The sequence below is a fragment of the Acomys russatus genome, chromosome 1 (genome assembly GCF_903995435.1).
Source record: "Acomys russatus chromosome 1, mAcoRus1.1, whole genome shotgun sequence".
Taxonomy (NCBI): domain Eukaryota; kingdom Metazoa; phylum Chordata; class Mammalia; order Rodentia; family Muridae; genus Acomys; species Acomys russatus.
The window spans coordinates 108990414-109008115 of record NC_067137.1 but is presented as its reverse complement, the minus strand read 5'-3'; the positions used below and the strand labels follow the sequence as shown (position 1 = coordinate 109008115).

At 45.3% G+C, this 17702-nt stretch overlaps 1 protein-coding gene across 6 annotated transcripts in view; it reads left to right on the top strand.

Moving 5' to 3' along the window:
• Ttc7b (tetratricopeptide repeat domain 7B) overlaps positions 1 to 17702 on the top strand; it is a 202803-nt gene that overhangs the window by 121378 nt on the left and 63723 nt on the right. For all 6 annotated transcript variants that reach the window (XM_051150510.1, XM_051150505.1, XM_051150500.1 and 3 more), the window contains 3 exons: positions 1563 to 1620; positions 7808 to 7880; positions 10642 to 10802. In XM_051150510.1, the coding sequence (XP_051006467.1) occupies positions 1563 to 1620; positions 7808 to 7880; positions 10642 to 10802 (292 nt within the window). The remainder of the gene's footprint in view (positions 1 to 1562; positions 1621 to 7807; positions 7881 to 10641; positions 10803 to 17702) is intronic.

The following is a 17702-nucleotide window of genomic DNA, read 5'->3' as shown; positions in this document are numbered from 1 at the left end:
AGGGACTGTCCACTTCTTCCTCCCTGTATTCTAACTCACAAATCTGCACACATGCAGTGTAGCTAACCAGTACCATGGTTTACTCAAGGGCAGTGATTTATATATTTTGGATATACTAAAAAATTTTTGTTGATGGGTTTTTTTACTTTAAACTTTTGCAGAAAGTATAAGTTGATGTTATTTTCTGATTTATTATTTTTTTTAACATTTTATAAAATATAACATGAATACCCCCCTCCCAAAAAACAAACCTTCAAAGACAAATATAAAGCTTAATGACTGATGCAAGCCAAAGTGCCCTGAAGCACCACCCAGAGCAGGCAGTAGACACTTGGCAGCCTCCTGGGGGAGTCCCTCCTCTGCCCTGTCAGTCACAGTAGGACCGTACCACTGTGACTCCTCCAAATTAACCCACATCTTTCTTTTCTCTACCCTGAAATGCTGCATGTCAATTGCTTTTCAGTACTGGATTTCTGGCTACTTTTTCATGTACCTATGTTACATTGACCATGCTCAGCCTGTCTCCAAATATTGACTTTGAGGGGAAAGTCTGAATGCCATAGACTTACCCACATAAATTCTTGATGCAGCCTCAACCCCTAAACAGCCTTTAGGACCCATGCACCCTTCTGGGCCTCTTCCATTACCAGAAGTCCTGTTGGGTCAAGTAGAAGTTCTCTGTAGCTCAGCTGAGGTTCTGAGCAGCTCTGGGTCCAGCTATAGCCCTTTGGGGCAGCTCCCCTCTGCTAATTTCTTGGCTGCCAGGAGCTGCCCTTGTGCAGGGATTAGATATGGGCCTCCCAAAGTACAGCTATAGACAGACCCCTCAGGACCCTCCCTTACTCCAGTAAAAAGTGCCTTGTTTGTTTCCAGGAAAACTATAAGGGAGCCATTTCTCTTGTTCTGTACAGGGAAATGTTTGCTCACAGCCAGGAGGCCTCACTTCTATGAACTGATATTCTTATACCCGTGTTGGGCTTTGGCAGCGCCATTCTTTATGCTGACATTCAGGTGTTGAAATCCTGGCCATTAGCCAGCATGAATTAAACTAGCATCAAACTAGAGTCCTTGGCCGAAGGTCATAGCTGCTCAGTACCGAAGGCTCTCTCATGGCCACTGATGCACTGGTGCTCGAGCATCCTGGCAGAGCTGCTTCTACTGTCTACCTTGGGGCAACCAATGGCTTCTTTCTGGAGTTCCAAATGGTCTAATCACCCCGCCCCACACCAGGATGCTGCAGGTCTTTTTAATAGAAATGTGCTTGAAAAGTAGCAATGATGTGATAGGTTGGATTCACGCTCAGAGAGCTACAGCTCACCGTGTGTGACACATAGGACTTAGACGGTCCCAGAGCTCACACTATCTCCTTGATAGAGTTCCACAGTGATGTCCACTGATCATGGAAAGAGCCCTGGGCATGGGATTAGGTTCCTGTCCTAACAGTGCCTGGTGCAGAAGGCACTCGGGACGTGGTAGATAGCACGTGGCTTCTGTAGTGGGTTTAGTACTGCCACTCCCCAGCCCAACTTCTCCTGCCACCTACTAATAATACCTTTTCTCAGCTTCTTTGCGAGGGATGCAGGAGGTCCTGCAGAGGAAGGCGCTTCTTGCATTTCAGAGGTGAGTGGGAGTTCATCTTTTCTCTTGCTGTGAGTAGTGACAGCCAAGCATGATGAGCATGAAAAGGCAGGGTATTTTTAAAGATTATGTAAACAGTGTTTTGCCCCAGGAGTATGTTGTCTCGAGCAGCAAACGCGAAACCTCGAAACTAGAAGCAGGGGATCATTCGTTGCCCTGCTGGGCTACGCTTTTAATCTCTTTATCCATTTGGGTACTTTTTATTCATTCCTGATAAAGTGATTTCAGCTCGAGGAAGACAGATACTTTGTCTAGGGAGATTGTTCCTTTATTAGAGGCATTTGTCATCATCTTGAAAAGAGGTCTTTTTTTCTGCATGTCAAGCTGCATGCATTTACATGAAGAGCCGAAGACGCTAGAGATTCCAGAGTCTCCGAGACACCGTGTTAGCAGCCATGCCAGACTCTCTGCCCTAGCGTGTTAGCAGCCATGCCAGACTCTCTGCCCTAGCGTGTTAGCAGCCATGCCAGACTCTCTGCCCTAGCGGGTTAGCAGCCATGCCAGACTCTCTGCCCTAGCGTGTTAGCAGCCATGCCAGACTCTCTGCCCTACCGTGTTAGCAGCCATGCCAGACTCTCTGCCCTACCGTGTTAGCAGCCATGCCAAACTATCTGCCCTACCTTGCTCCACAGTACCTTGGCCCTGTTTCTCTCCTTATGCCTTTCATGACCACAGAACAATGCATTATCCTGTAAAAGCAATGAGTGTCACCATGCTCCGGTGCATACCTGGGAAGACAGGACAAGCAACAGTGCACCGCGGTACGGAGATGAGGTAGAAGAGTGAAAGGAGTCACTGGGGCTGTTGACTGGACCCAGGGTAGAGCCAGGATCTACTGGCACTAGGTAGTTTTACTGGTTCTTGATTTTACTCGTTGCAGGTATAGTAAAGCTTCAAAATTAAATTGGTCCCTGAAAATACAGCCTTGTGAGGTGAAATCTAGAATTGGAATTGATCCTGCCATTTTAAATACATCTGAGTAGCACTGATTCTTTTAAACTATGTTACTTACTTACTGCTTTGAAAACCTCACCAGCTTTCCCTGTACCCACCACCTCTGTTAGATCCTTTCCTCAGAGTTGCCTGGTGCAGATCTGTGATGTTCATGTGCCTTTTTCGTGAAGTCATTGTCTCTTGGTTTTGCTACTTGAAAGTGCTCCTGCCTTGTTTCTTTCTGTTTCTAAGCAGACTTGCCCACTACTCCTCACTCTGCTGCTCCTATTCTTGGTTAATGACAGAAAGTACCCCGTTGACACACCTACATTTACCCCGTCTCTGGGGTCGGCTCTTGTCATTAGTGTTTCTTAGCCCAGAGCATGAAGGCGTTTCCATTTCAAATGATTCCAGGCTTTACTTTTCCCAGTTCTAGTTTGTCGAACCCCACACATGGATGCCTCGGAAAGTGGCCATCACATCTGTTTCACTTACCTTAAATCAGCACATCTTACTGGTTCTCTAAAAACATTCACAATGGTGGTCTGCCTGGGGCTGCCTGTGTAACTGAGGGTTATGTAACAGCTGTTCTGTCGGCCTGAATTAGTTTCTGTTCCTTTTCTGCTTAGGTTTGAATTCAAAGAGATTTAACATATTTGTTCATAAGGGGACTAAGAAGCAGCAGACCCTCCTAACCTAACTGAGTACATTGCAGAAGGCTAACCTAAATTAATGTTTGTGTGAAATACAGAATGTTTTCAAATGCATACAGTGATTTTGATTCAAGTAGGCATGGACTATTTTAGTGAATTGGAGACCTAATAAAAGCTTTAAAGAAAAGATTTTAAGTAAATAAGCAAGATTGTATTATTTCTTAAATGTAAATAGATAATTTAAAACCACTAGGGTAAAAAGTATTTTTTACTATGTATTTTATATAGTTTTCCACAAAGTTCTGTTTATACTATCAGTTTGCTTCTGGCTTTGTTGTTCATTTGTTTTGTTTGAAAAGAAAGTGATACATTTAAAAGACAAATAGGGTTTGCAGACGCAGCCTGTGAGAATGAAGTCCTAATCGTTAACTAGAGCCAGAATTTGGAAAGTTTTGCTCTCTGGAGTACTCAGAGGGGCAGTGTCTGAGTATATCAAAGTGATAATTTATCCAGACAGTGAGATCCCGGCTGTTCCTACCCATGACCCAGGCACCTCAACCAATTCATGTTGAACAGAAGCATGGTGAAGAAAAATAGCATTGTGTGCAGGGTAGTAAGCTGTTGCTTCATTGGACTTTCACATCCTATTGAGAACCAAAGATACTGACAGCATGTGTCATGAGTGCACTGGTAATGCTCTCCCGGAGGAAGTAGTAACATCCCATCATCTGTCTACCACTCAGGGTAGCATGGGGTATGCAGCCTCCCTTGCTCCTCTCCCCTCGCTTGGGTTTACATGTGCTTGTTTTATGTATAGAGGGTGATAGATTGGGGCTGAACTGTCCCCGGAATGCAGGACTTTCAGTGTTAAAGCCACCTGGACATCTTAAGGTGTAAACTAGTGACCGCTCTAGTTTAACCATATGCGCATTCATAGGCTCCGTCCTAGTGTGATCAGAAGTGAAGGGGAGTTGAGAAAAATTAGCCAAACAGGGCAGCAAGGGGATAGTATAAAGACCAAGCCTCGGCACCACAAGTCCATTTCTGCTTTGCCTCCTTTTTTGGGTCTTCTTAGGTAAGATGTTTATAATGATACATTACAGTCACCATTGTTGTGAGATCTGTGCCTTATATTTAAGCCAGTATCAGAACTGATCAGATTTGCCTATATTCCTTACTCAGCTCCAGACACTGTTAGAGCTGGAATTTAGGAATGTGCTGGATGTTTAGGGTCTAGCCAGGTAGCCTGAGTCATTCATATTCCAATAGCATCCCAGTAGGTCTCTATCTGGGCACTACATCCATGACACTGTGATGGTCATTTGGGGTCTCTCCTTCTGGTGGGGTGGGAAGAACTCCTTAAGGAAAGGCACTTGTGTAATTAATCTCCAGACTCCCTAGAGCCCCAGACTTTTCAAAGTAAGTACTACATAACATAGAGGGATAGATAAGTGGATGAATGGGTGGGAGTGAATAGGTGAGTGGCCAGGTGGGTTAGCAGATGAATGAAGGGGTAAGTCGGTACGCAGGTGAGTTGAGGGGTGGGTAGATGGGTGGATGGATGGAAGGAAGGCATGGGTAGGAGGGAGAATAGGTTGATGGAGAGGTAGCTAGGCTGGTGGATAGATGGGAGGCTCAATGGGTGGGTAGAAAGATGAGTATGTAGACGGGGAGGACGGATGGATATGTGGTAGCCACTTTCTCATGGGAGAAGAATTGAATGAGTTAGGGGAACGGTGCTTTGCCAATAGAAGTACTGTGACCATCCTATGGTGGAATTTTTAGTTGTCTAAATTTCCTTTTGCAACCAGGCCAGATGTTCCTCATAAGGATGGATTGTGGGGCTGCTTTACATCCATGTAGAGTTTCCAGGCTTGCAGGTGCATGCGCATTGGTCCCCTTGAGGAAGTTAGCAGTAAGCATACCAAAGGGTCTTTGCCCCGGGGAAGCTTCGCTGCGTGAGCAGTCCCACACAACGGCAGCAAGCCCCGTAGCATCTACGGGGGGCAAGCCCCGCTTATCTGTTCTTGTTGTAGTTGGCATTTCCCACCAACTCCCTTTCTTTTCCTAAAGTAGTCCATTTAATTCATTTTGCAAAAGTTCCCAAACAGTGTGCACTTTAGGGTGCATTTCATTAGAGATTGGCAGTTGGATTTTCATTATTAGCCTCATTGGAAATTCTTTAGAAGTCACCATAAGGCACCCTGGAAATACCAAAATTGCTAGCACTTCTAGTTTGTTTCTTTTACAGGCCTGTGGTTAGTGGTTCACAATCCTTTGTTGAGACCTGGGTGGTGCCTTTGGCCATAACTAAAAACCATCCACACTGAATTCACCAGGTCATCGGCCAGCTTCTCATTTAGTTGGCACTGGATAGAAGCAAGCATGATCTCACTGAATTTGTGGAAAAATACAAATAAGAAAAAGTATAGTTCTGACAAATTATTTTTGATGCCTGTAGAAACCTGGCTTTATTATTTTTGAAAGAAGTGAGATAAAATAAATTACTCTACATAATAAAATGTTTCTTCATAATTGATTTTATATTCTTTTTCACTGGATAATTGAGAAAGACAGAAACCATGACATTTTCACCTCACTTATGAACACCAAAATCCTTTCATATGCAAATGCACAGAGAAATAGTGCTTATGAATCACACCAGCCACAGTGCAGCGAAGACAACACAATTCTCTTAAACCCAGGCCAGAAAGGTTGAGAGGTTGGGGTTTGTAGCTGGCCTGCTAGTTAGGACTCCCCAGGAGTGAGTTTGCTCTACCCTAAATGCTAACAAAAGAAGCCATGGGGCTCATGGGTAAAGTGCTTGCTGTACAAGCGTGAGAACCTTAGTTTGATTCCCAGCACCCCCATGAAAGCAGAGTGTGGTGATGTGTGCCTTTAATTCCAGAGCTGAGGAGAGGGAAAGATGGCTCCCTGTGACTCACTGGCCAGTAGATCTAGTCATAACTTAGAGCCTCAGGTTCAGGGAGAGACCAGACCTCAAATAATAAAAGAAGGATGGAAGGAAGGAAGGAAGGAAAGGAAGGAAGGGATGAGAGAGAGAGAGTGTGAAAAACAATAGAGCAGGTTCTTCCAGATGTGCATGCATAGACAAGCTTACCTGCACATACATGTGTACACACATACACAAATAATAGCAATTTTTAAAAGATTTATTTACTTATTATCCATATTAGTGCTCTATCTGCATGTACACCTGCAGGCCAGAAGAAGGCATCAGATCCAAGTGTAGATGGTTGTGAGCCACCATGTGGTTGCTGGAAATTGAACTCAGGACCTCTGGAAGAGCAAATGGTGCTTTTAACCACAGAGCCATCTCTCTATCCCTATAATAACATTTTTTAAGTAAATTAAATGATTAAGAAAAGGGCAAACTCCAGTCCTGCACACACAGCATTTGCCCAGACAGTGCCCACATTTGTGGATTTGTTGTGCTTTCTGGGATGCACATATTAGAAGACCTTCCCCTCCTCGCCCCTCGCTACCCGGGGAAGACTGACAGTTGACTAAGAGGCCTGGTGTCCCTAGAAAGCCTTGGCAAGTCAGCCTCAGATGGCTTCATGATGGCTCAGCTTTCTGTTTCACCTGGAATCTGCTTCCTGCTGTAGAAGCTCCTCCTTTGGTCACAGAATGTTGTCAGAGGTAGTGTTTGCTATCCAGGACCCACAGTTTGCAATTAGTCTGTTCCATGTCCCTTTTACCAGCTTCTCTTCTTGCCAGACTGCTAAGTGCAGAAGCAGGTCCTGTACACTGTCGCATTTTGAATTGCTTCTGATGAAATGCAATTAACTTCCACAGAAAAGCCAGAAAGAAGGGAGGGGGGGGGGAAGGCAATCTCTTAGGCAGCCAAACCAGCCTCTTTTCATCCAACAGCAAGGCCAGGTAAGGGAACCATGCCTCGTGGCCTTCTGTATTCTCACACAATATAGTAAGAGGAACACAATCAGTAAGCTGCATGGCATTTAGTAGACTCCTCACAGAGTGAATAGATGTCTTTCTTTTCTCCTTCTGGTTCAAAAATCAAACAAACAAACCCAAACCTCATTTTATAAGCAGAGCTGGTCTTTGATTTTCATATGGTTTTTCTGAAATCCAGGAATTTGGGTGGAGTAGCATTAAGGCCACACCACATTTAGCCAAAGTAGCCATTGTCTGGCCAAGGGTTTACTGAAAAAGGGTGAATACGTCTTCAGAGCCATAGCCTGTGCACTCGGTTTTTCCGTGACCCAGTGTGACACTTGGGTTTCTGTTCAGCTAAGGGAAGCATCTCTTGGAGATGCCAGACCATGTGGACTGTGGATCACTTGTCTCTAGGCTTCTTCACAGTCTAGGATCTTCGATGGCTATTTTACATGCTGGACCAAAGCCAAAAATATGTCCCCATAACATGGCTGTGTATGGTGGTTGAGACTGTGTTACATCCGTTGGTGGTGTTGGGGAAAGGTTAGTGAAATGATTCATAGTTCAGCCGAAAATGTGGCTTTGACATTAAAATGCAGACAACTCGTAATAGGGCAAACAAAAGTGGCCTAATGTTCTAATAGCAGTGAATACTTTTTCAGGGCCCATAGCCTGTCACCTACAGATCACCAAGCAGCTTTCTACCTGGCTCTGCAGCTCGCCATCTCCAGACAGGTCAGTGTTTATAATGTCCCCTAAGCCTGGTGTGCACTGTCCCCTTTCAGCTCCTTCAGTTGGAGGCATCCTAAGACCGTCCTCCCTTAACTAAGGCTGGCTTGGAAGGGGGGCACTGCTCTCAGGGGAAGCCAGCTTCTCCTAGAAAAGACCCTGGGGTTCAAGTCATGTGAGCATGTGTTATGAAGAAAGAAGGCCTATGCTGCAATCTTGAGAGTAAATCCACAAATCTAGAGGATCCAGCTTGGGGCCAGATGTCAACGTGAATGTAGGACAAGACGTGTACCCTGACTCCAAGTGGTCACCAAAGAGCCTTTGACAGGAACAGGGTAGTAGAACCCAGTGCTAAGCTTCATGGTGGGGATTTAGTCACTGCTTGGAGCCTCATTGTCACAAGGATACCTATGCTTAACTGGAAAGTGCCAGAAGGTATCAACAAGAGACCCCCAGATCCTTTAAGATACATAGATGATATGAATACTCACACAGTTGCATGTTCTTGCTAAAAGGTCAAGCCTTGCTGGCCCTCCTCCTCCCAGAGGCATCGTGAGCTGCCTTTCACTTCCTAGTACCCCCACCCAGCTTGAGAAGCTGCAGCCATATGCTTGCCAGTCTACCAGGTGCAAGACCCTAGTGGTGACCCCAGCACATTTATGAGTGCAGACTAGAAGGGTGAATTGGAGATTGGATCCTGAGGTATGGCATTCCCTGAAGGCTTGGCTGAGGTAGGCATTACTCTTCCCATTTGCCTTAGAATAGTGTTACAAAGTGGCTTCCATTGGCAACCTGGGAACAGAGGTGACCAAGACGCCTGCCTAGAAAGGTTTGTCGTGCTAGTGGAGTTTGGCTCACAGCTGGATTGGCCAGGAGCTGCTGCTATAGCAGAGGCGGGCTAAACACTGACCATTTGTTTTCCTTGCACCTCTTCATGAAGCCTTCTGTATATAGTATCAGTCCTTTTCACTTGAGGTTGCAGGAGGGGACACCCATGCCTGCCCTTGTCATTGCCTTGACATTCTAAACCTGGTATGTGTTTGACACCTAGCCAGACTTTTTGATTGAAGGAGCTAGCTCTCAATCCACTCCCCTCTAAAGACATCATTTTGAGCTCCATCTCTGCCCCTAAATATTTGACTATTCCCTACAAACCAGCACATGAGGTTGGCTTCCCTTGCCTCCCTACTTGAGTCTGAGCGACAGTCATATAGGAGGTTGATGCCCTAGAGAGTGGATAAGTAGATGGAGCCTTGCAGGCGCGCTCACACGGATGGTAGGCCTGCAGGGCTGAAGCGCCAGGCCCCTGAGTGAGTGTGTCCTTGTTGACTGGAACAGGTCATGACCCTCCTGGAGAGGGTGGAGAGTGATCAGAACAGCTAGAGTCACCCCATTTTCCTCACTCAGTGGGGTGATGTGCTCAAGAATTTTACCTCTCTGTACTTCAGCTTTCTCCCTACCAGTGAAACCTGTGGCCAGCTCTAACAGCTGTGACTCTAGGGTTCCAAAGAAAGCTTCCACAGCCAGCCCTTAATGGGTGGATCCATGTAGAACTGCAGCTCAGAGTGGAAAACCAGGAGGCTTTGGAGAAAGAAGTCATGGATTCTCCTAAGGGCAGAGGTTCCTGACTTGGGAAGAGCTAAAGAATAGGATTGGAGGTCACACAGCTGTCCCCTGGGCTGGTGTGTCAGAATGCCTCTGTCCACACAGCAGTCCCCTGGGCAGGTGTGTCAGAATGCCTCTGTCCCCAGCTCTGTTTTGAATCTAGCACCAGATTCTCCTTTCTATCAAACCTGTGAGATATAAAGTATTCAAATACCTACTGAACATGTAACCCTGGGCTTCATGCTTTTTAAAATCATGTTGTGAGGCCGGGAAGATGTCTCAGTAGGTAAGAGGTGCTGCTCCCTGGCACTCATGTGACAGCCAGGTACAGTAACACTTCTGTAAGCACAGCACTGTGGATAGACATGGGCAGATCCTGGCATCTCTAGGCTCAGTGAGAGAATCTGACTCCAAAAGCGAAGGTAGAGAGTGGTAGAGAGGACACCCCATGCCAACCCCTTTCCTACATGCATCCTCGGGCAAGCACACATGTATGTACCACATCCGCAAGAACATGTCAAGCAGCTGTTGCATTCATGGTCAAGGTTGTCTGGACCTGCTTGAATTTGGATAATCTGCTTTGCAAGTAGTCCTGTAATTTGTTTCTTGCTTCCAGTTATTTTGGGTTGTAGTTTGGAAAGGTGTAGGGTATCATTTGTTTGTTTGCATATTTCCTTCATGTCCAGTGGACAGCCACACAGCTGGTCCTTAGAATGCTCTGCTAAAGGTTTCATGGCTTATGAAGTATTGTAATTTCAGTAATGCTCTGAAAAGGGAGAATGGTTCAGCTAAGGCAATTTAATGCCATTAAGAACCCTGCTACTTGTCTGTGTCTCTACTTACAGGGAAATTATCTTACACATAATCAAAAGCACATCGGTTCTGTGGGGAACAAAAATGAGAAAGGGTTTATTTAGAGAGATGGAAAAGGTATGGTGTGAGCAATTATAGAGAAGTGGGGGTCTCTCCTGTTCCCTTGGTAGTTTTATTACTGCTAAAGAGGATGGGCTCTCTTGCTCGGCCAATAGCTTAGGGCAGCCATGAGGACTCCCCTTAAAATGTGGGTGCGGCTTGATGTGAAGCAGCTCCCAGTGAGCCTGCTGAGGCACAGCCTCCTTCTGTGTGACTGCTTAAACGTTCTCTTTGGTTTTGTTTTAACCAGATCCCAGAAGCTCTAGGGTATGTCCGCCAAGCTCTTCAGCTCCAGGGTGATGATGCCAACTCCCTGCACCTCCTCGCTCTCTTGCTGTCGGCCCAGAAGCATTACCATGACGCGCTCAACATCATCGACATGGCCCTGAGCGAGTACCCAGAAAACTTCATGTGAGTAATCCTGCCACACATCTTCCCTTACTCTGCAATTCCTCCTTTCCAGTCTGTCAAACATGAGCCCGTCATAGACACTCAAAGAGGACAAAACAGAGTCTCTGTTACTCCTGTTTTTCCCCTGGTGCTTAAAAGCAAGCTGTTTCCTACCCTAAGCCAGCTCAGGCTACCTCATCTGTCCTTCCCCACCATGTTCCCTAGAGCACACACGGTTGTGCCAAGATGGTAGGTGAATATTAAGTAAATACTAATACCAATACACGTGTTAAACTCCAGTGACTGGAATGTGGAAAGCGGGCTTGAGAGCCTGTTTGTCCTGTGTCCCTGAGGCAACTGCCAGCTCTGGGTGGTTATTTTGTAACTTGGGTCAGAATACTTAAGCTCTCTGGGGCTAGGTTTACTATCTAGGAAATACGATTTCTTGAATAAGTTACTCAGAAAGTATATGTACGATAAGAAGAATTATCATCATCATCATCATCATCATCATCATCATCATCATCGTAGGCAGCCACAGGCTTGAGCCTGCCTGTCCTCTGGGGCACATGTTTTTATTGAGCCCAGGGACGTGGTATCCGCGGGCTCCATACTCTGGCAGCTGGGCCTTGTGTAGGCCCTTGCCTTCTGGGCCACTGGCTGCCATTTCATCCTCAGTGGAACTTAGTTACCTGACACAGTGGCCAGAGAGAGCAGACACTCCTGCAGGCTGCATGGCCACAGATCCAGGGACAGAGGGAGCAGGGGGACAGAGGGAGCAGGGAGAGGATGTGGAAGGTGGCTTTGCTTTCCCTCTGTTTTCTGAAGTGCAGCAGTAGCATTTAAAGGGTCAGCTCTGGCTTGATCTCCCTGCCTCATCTTCTCCTGGTGTTTTTAATCAGTGCTTTTTCAGCAGCACTCCTTAGAAAACTGGTTCACACATTTCCACTACAAACATTTCTTTGTCTTCAAGGAAACGGCACTTCTCTTCTCCCTATCTCCTTATAATCCAGGAAACTTCTGGGACTGGAGATTTCTTTTGTGGGCTCAGTTGTCTGCAGGGTGAACTAAAGAGCTTTGCTACAGTTTTGCTTCTTACACATCTCAGACTTGTTCTTGTGACACCTGTATATTTCCAAATTTTATCCCTTTTTTTTTTTTTTTTTTTTTTAGCCTGGTAGAATCTCAAAGTGGTTAAATTACTTGAAAAAGCATTTGGTCCTTTTTTCATCTTTATACAATGGTTAAATGTGTGATACAATTGAACTTGATCTCTTTCATCAGTATTTATCAAGTGCCCTCTATGATTCCTCCCTCTGACACACATGTGCCCATATATATGTGCACACCCACTCCCACATTAGATACTACACTCCAGCATGTGGTTCCTGTTTCAGTAGCTCACAGTAGCATCCTAGAGAAGCTTCCTAGACTAATAGTCACACTGCACAGAAAGCAGTCAACAGTGATGGCTAGTGAGGTAATGCTTCCAAGTGACAGCAGCTGACAGCCTTTCCCAGGAGTACAGCAGTGAAGATATTTGAGGAATGCAAGCCTGTTATTTTAATGTCAAGCTATACACTGGAACAGCCCAGGACTTGTTTGCTCTTCAGATATTTGTATTTCTTCCTTTGTGATGGGAAAGTTCTTCCCAAAAATACCTACTAAAGGTTTAGAGCAGATGTAGTCTGTGGACCCCATAGTTCCCTGCCGACCTGGGTAAAAGATGTTAGTACCAACCAAACAAGGATGGCAGCCAGTCTTGTCCCAACTACAAGAAACTATGTTTGTTTTTGCTTAACTTGTCCCCAGCAGAACCTGAGACCCTGAAGACTAGGGTTGCCTTTAGTTTCTTTGTTGCTAAGCCACAGAGAGTAACAACTTCATTGTTGATATCTATGTTCCAGCTTGTTCCCGAGGAATGAAAGTCCTGTGATTAGGGTCAGCCCTGTCTGTCCTGTTGAACAATTGCCACATGAGATAGTTGAAGGTCCTCATAGAAGCAGCTGATCCTCCAGCATTACCCCATCTGCATTAGTCTGTTTTCCATTGTTATAACAAAAAGTCTGAGGTGGGTTAAACATTTGTAAAGAAGAGATTTATCTAGAGGTGCAAGGGCTTGGTGTTGGAGTCGGCTCAGCTTTGATGAGGGTCTCCTTGGCTGTGCCACATCTACTACGTCATGGTAGATGCACATGGAGTGGACACGTGCACAAATGAGAAGTTACAGCATGAACAGGAGTCAACAGAGCAGGACTGGTCCAGCTGTGCACTTGTATAGCAGTCTATTCGCTAGAAAATTAACTGGGCTCCTGTAAGAATCACATCAGTTGCTGGGTGGCGGCAGCACATGCCTTTAACCCCAGCACTCGGGAGAGCTGAGGCAGGTGTATCTTTGAGTTGGAGGCCAGCCTTGTCTACAGAGCAAGTTTCAAGTCAGCCAAGGCTACACAGAGAAACTGTCTCAAAAAACAAAACCAACAACAAAAAATGAAATTATGTCAGGGTAGTATCCCCAGTGACATAATTACCTTGGTCTAGGCCCCACCTCTTAAAGGTTCTACCACTTTTCAATATAACCACCCTGAGGACCAAGCTTCCAACACCTAAACCCTTGTGGGACACTCAAACCATGCCCTAAGTGTATACTATATGCTTTGGTTTGGAGGTGTGTCCTCCAAAGACCCACATGTCAAGGCCTGGTCCCCAAGCTGGTGCTTTGGGGAAGTATCTTGGGTCTTTAAAGAATAGTGTATTGGTTACTTTTCTATTGCTATGACAAAACACCATGAACAAGGCAACTTATGAAAGAAAACAATTATTGGGCACTTAGAATTTCCGGTGAGTCCATGACCACCATGGCAGGGAGCATGGCTGGCAGGCATGCTGCTGCAACAGTAGCTGAGAGCTTTTTTCTTGAACCACAAGCCTAAAGCAGGGAGAAAGCTAATGGAGAATGGCATGTGCTTTTCAAATCTCAAAGCCTGCCCAAAGTGACACACCTCCTCCAACAAGGCCACACCTCCTAATCCTGTCCAAACAGTTCCACCAACTCAGTACCAAGCATTTGAATATGTGAATCTTTGGGGCCTGTGGTGGTTTAATAGGAATGGCCCCATAGGCGTGTGTGTGAATGCTTGGCCATAAGGAGTAGCATTATTAGGAAGTGTGGCCTTGGTGGAGTAGGTGTGTCAATGTGTGTGTGAGCTTTGAGGTCTTATTTGCTCAAGCTACACCCAGGGTGACACACAGTCTCCTTCGGCTGCCTGTGGATCAAGATGTAGAACTCTCAGATCCTTCTTCAAAACCATGTCTGTTTGCATGCCACCATGTTATCCACCATGATGATAATGGACTAAACCTCTGAAACTATAAGCCAGCCCCAATTACATGTTTTCCTTGATAAGAGTTGCTGTAGTCGTAGTGTCTCTTCACAGCAATGGGAACCCTAACTAAGATTAGGGCCATTCTAATTCAACCTACCATAGGTGGTACCTATAGAAGTTTCTAGGTTATTGGTAATTGTTATTACCACCTGTGGCTTAGGGATAAAAGAAACGTAAGGTGCCCCTAGGCCTTAGAGAGGGTTAGGTTCTGCTGGAGACATCATTAGACCTTGGCTTGTCATCTTGTTGCTTTCTTTTTTTTTATGGCTGAGTTTGTTCCACTCTGAGTTCCTGGCAAGATGTTCTCTCCTAGTTAGAGGCCCAAAGTGATGCAGCCACTTGATTTTGAGCTGGAACCTCTAGACCCAGGAGCCTGGGTTGGCCTCTCTGTGTGTAAGGTAATTGCTGTAGGCCGTTTAGTACCATGTCAGACTGGACTGTGCAGCATCCCCATTCTCCATGAAATCATAGCACGTGTTTCAGTACCTTAAAAAGCTTAACAGGGACCAAAGGAGTCTAAGCTAAGCGGTACCGTCTCTCACCCATTTCGTCATTTGAAGCAGAACTGTGAGCGAATAAAAATTCAACAACTATAGGGATTGCGATTCTGAGAGCCATAGATCCTTTGGCTTTGTGTTTGTTTGTTGTTTGAAGCAGGGTCTTATGTCTAGCTTATGTCTTAGCTCAGTCTAACCTAACCTTACCTTACGGCTGAGGATGATCTTGACCTCCTGGTCCTCCTTCCTCCACCTTCTGAATGCAGGGTGACCGCTGTGCCATCATGCCCAGTTCATGACGTGTTCAGAATGGAGCCCAGGGCTTCATGGGTGCTAGGCAAACACTCTTCCGACCAAGTTACAGAATTCACATCCTCAACAGGGAAATTCTTTCCTAAAGCAACTCCAAAAGTAAGTTCTGGAGAAGCTGGTGTTCAGGGCCGAGTTCCACATGGAAGGAAGGAATGCAGATAGTTTTTACAGACGCTAAGGTTCATTCAGCCCTAGGAATTGGGCAAACCTGCCTCTAAACTTGAAACCCTCTTCCTTTGAATAAGTCACTTAATTGCTTTGTCTCATCTTTTCCTTTGCAAAACAACAAAATACCATCTCTGAGGCTTATTGTAAGAATTGAGTTAGCTAATCCATTATAAGGTACGTGTACCTACCTGGTAACTGCTTAGTAACTGAAAGTAACCCATATCATTACACTACCTCAGTGGCCCCAAACATATTCTAGGATCCTTTAAAATTGTCATCAAATAATAAGTAGAAACCAAGGAATGTTTATTTAATGTATTTAAGATGTTAGTACAAAACATGAGTATTCATTGCTTATTTAAGGAAAAGAACACTAATGGCGCCCATGACTTGTTCTCATGCACGTATTTACAGCTATTTCCTGTGTAATACAGTGGACGAGTTTCCTTTCTGTCCCGTCCTGTTACTACTCACCTGACAGGTTAATTCTTGCCTTGGCTTCTATGTTAATCACTGTCTTACACTTGTAAATAGCAAAGATATTTAGCTTTGAATGTTTCACGTATTTTAAAATGTAGCCCATATGCTACTTGCTTTCAGGGCTTAAAATTATGTTGCTGAGGTTTGGTCTTGTTGCATATTTGCCTAATCTAGTGTAAACAGACATGGTCGCTCCTTTGGGGCAGTGATGGGAAATGCTGCTGTAAATATTCCCTACAAGTCTCCTGGTACCTGTGCTCACGGGTTCTTGTGGATTCTACGGAAACTCAAAGGTCAGAGGTCATAGGATATGTGTCTTTGTTGTTATTTGTAGCCCTGGAGCTATGTAGACCAGGCTGGTCTTGAATTCACAGAGATTTGCCTGCCACTGCCTCCCAAATTCTGGGATTAAAGGCAGACATGTGCTACCATGCCTGGCTGATGTGTGTATTTTTAATTTTACCAAATAATTCCAAAGCACCAGCCAGGTTATATTTCTTTCAGCCTAAGAAGCCCAGCGACTCCTGCAGTATTATTACCAGTTCTCTTTAACACCATGGATAAAGGCTAACGATCACATTGCCAGTTAAGTGACATGTCCCTCCTCACCAGTGAGGTCACACTGTTTTAAATTTGTACATTAACATTTAGCTTTCCCCTTTTATATAGAAGTCTTTGCTTATTTTTGTTGTGTTATCTTCTCTATAATTTGTGGGGTTTCTTTATATTTATGGACACAGGTTCTTTTTGTTAATATGTGATGGAAAGATCTCCCTAGCTGTAGAAAAATGTCCAGTATTATGAGACAAAATCTCTAAAAGTACCATTGAGTTCTTTTTGTCTTACCTCCTGCTGCGCATGGAGCCTGCTCGTAAGTGTGAAAACCCAGGTCTTCTGTGAGTGCTCTAACCACTGAACCATATTTCCAGCCTACTTTGCTTCCTCTTAATTGTCAGTTGTTGAGCAGAAGTTCTTAGTTTCAGAGTATTTGACTTCATGGAACATGTCCTTGGTATACATGCACGAGTGTGGAGGTGTCAGGGAGAAGAGTGGAGTGTGGGGGTGTACTTCATGTATGTTTGCAAGGGCTCTACCACTGAGAGATATCCTCGGGCCTCTATTTACTTGTTTTCAATTTTGAGACCTCACTAAGTTGCCTCGGTCGGCCTTGAACTCACTGTGTAGTCCTGGCAGGCCATGACTTTGTGACCCTCTGCCCGCAGCTTCCCGAGTAGCTGGGATCACAAGCTATACCACCAGACCTAGCTCTCACAGTGCTCTCTGTGTCCAAGCAGCAGATTAGGAAGGTGGTCTCCTAAATTAGCCTCTGAAAGTCATGTAATATTTTACACTGAGACCTACGGTCTGTTAGAGTTGGTGCCTTTATGAACGCGTGGGGTACATGATCAGCTGTGTTCTTTTTTCCTCATGTGGCTATCTAGCTGGACCAATAGCATACATTTAAAGAGTCCTCTTCCCTCTTGCTCCACAGTGCCACTGCCGTCATGAATCTGGTGTCCAAATTATTGTTTGAAGCCTCTTTCTAAGCTTTTCATTTAGTGCCACTGGTCAGTACACCCACTCTGTGTGGTTGTTGCTGTGACAGGGTCTCAAGCTCAGGCTGGCTTGCTCTCTGTTGAATTCTCCATATACCTGAGGGTGACCTTGAACTGATCCTCCTGCTGCCTCCTCCCACGTGATTGATTGTAGATGTATGCCCAGGCTATATGGCACTGGGGCTTAAATCTAGGGCCTTATACATGCTAGGTAGCCCTCCACCAGCTGAGCTACATCGCCTGTCTTGTTCTTACTGCTTTATTATATGAGGGGTAAGCTCCGTGTACCTTGTGATTTGTGGGTACTTCAAACTTTTTTAATCACATGGGTGTCAGCTGCCAGTTGAAATGGTTGTCTCTCAGACCATTGAGGCTGCCGGTCAGGTCAGGGCCTCTCCTAAATCCCAGACAGTACTCCCACCTCTGAATTTCACTTGCACATAGAATGCCGGAATGAGTGCAGACACACATTGGCTTCATCTTTGGGGATACAGCAAGACTGTCATATTCCTGGTGGACTTT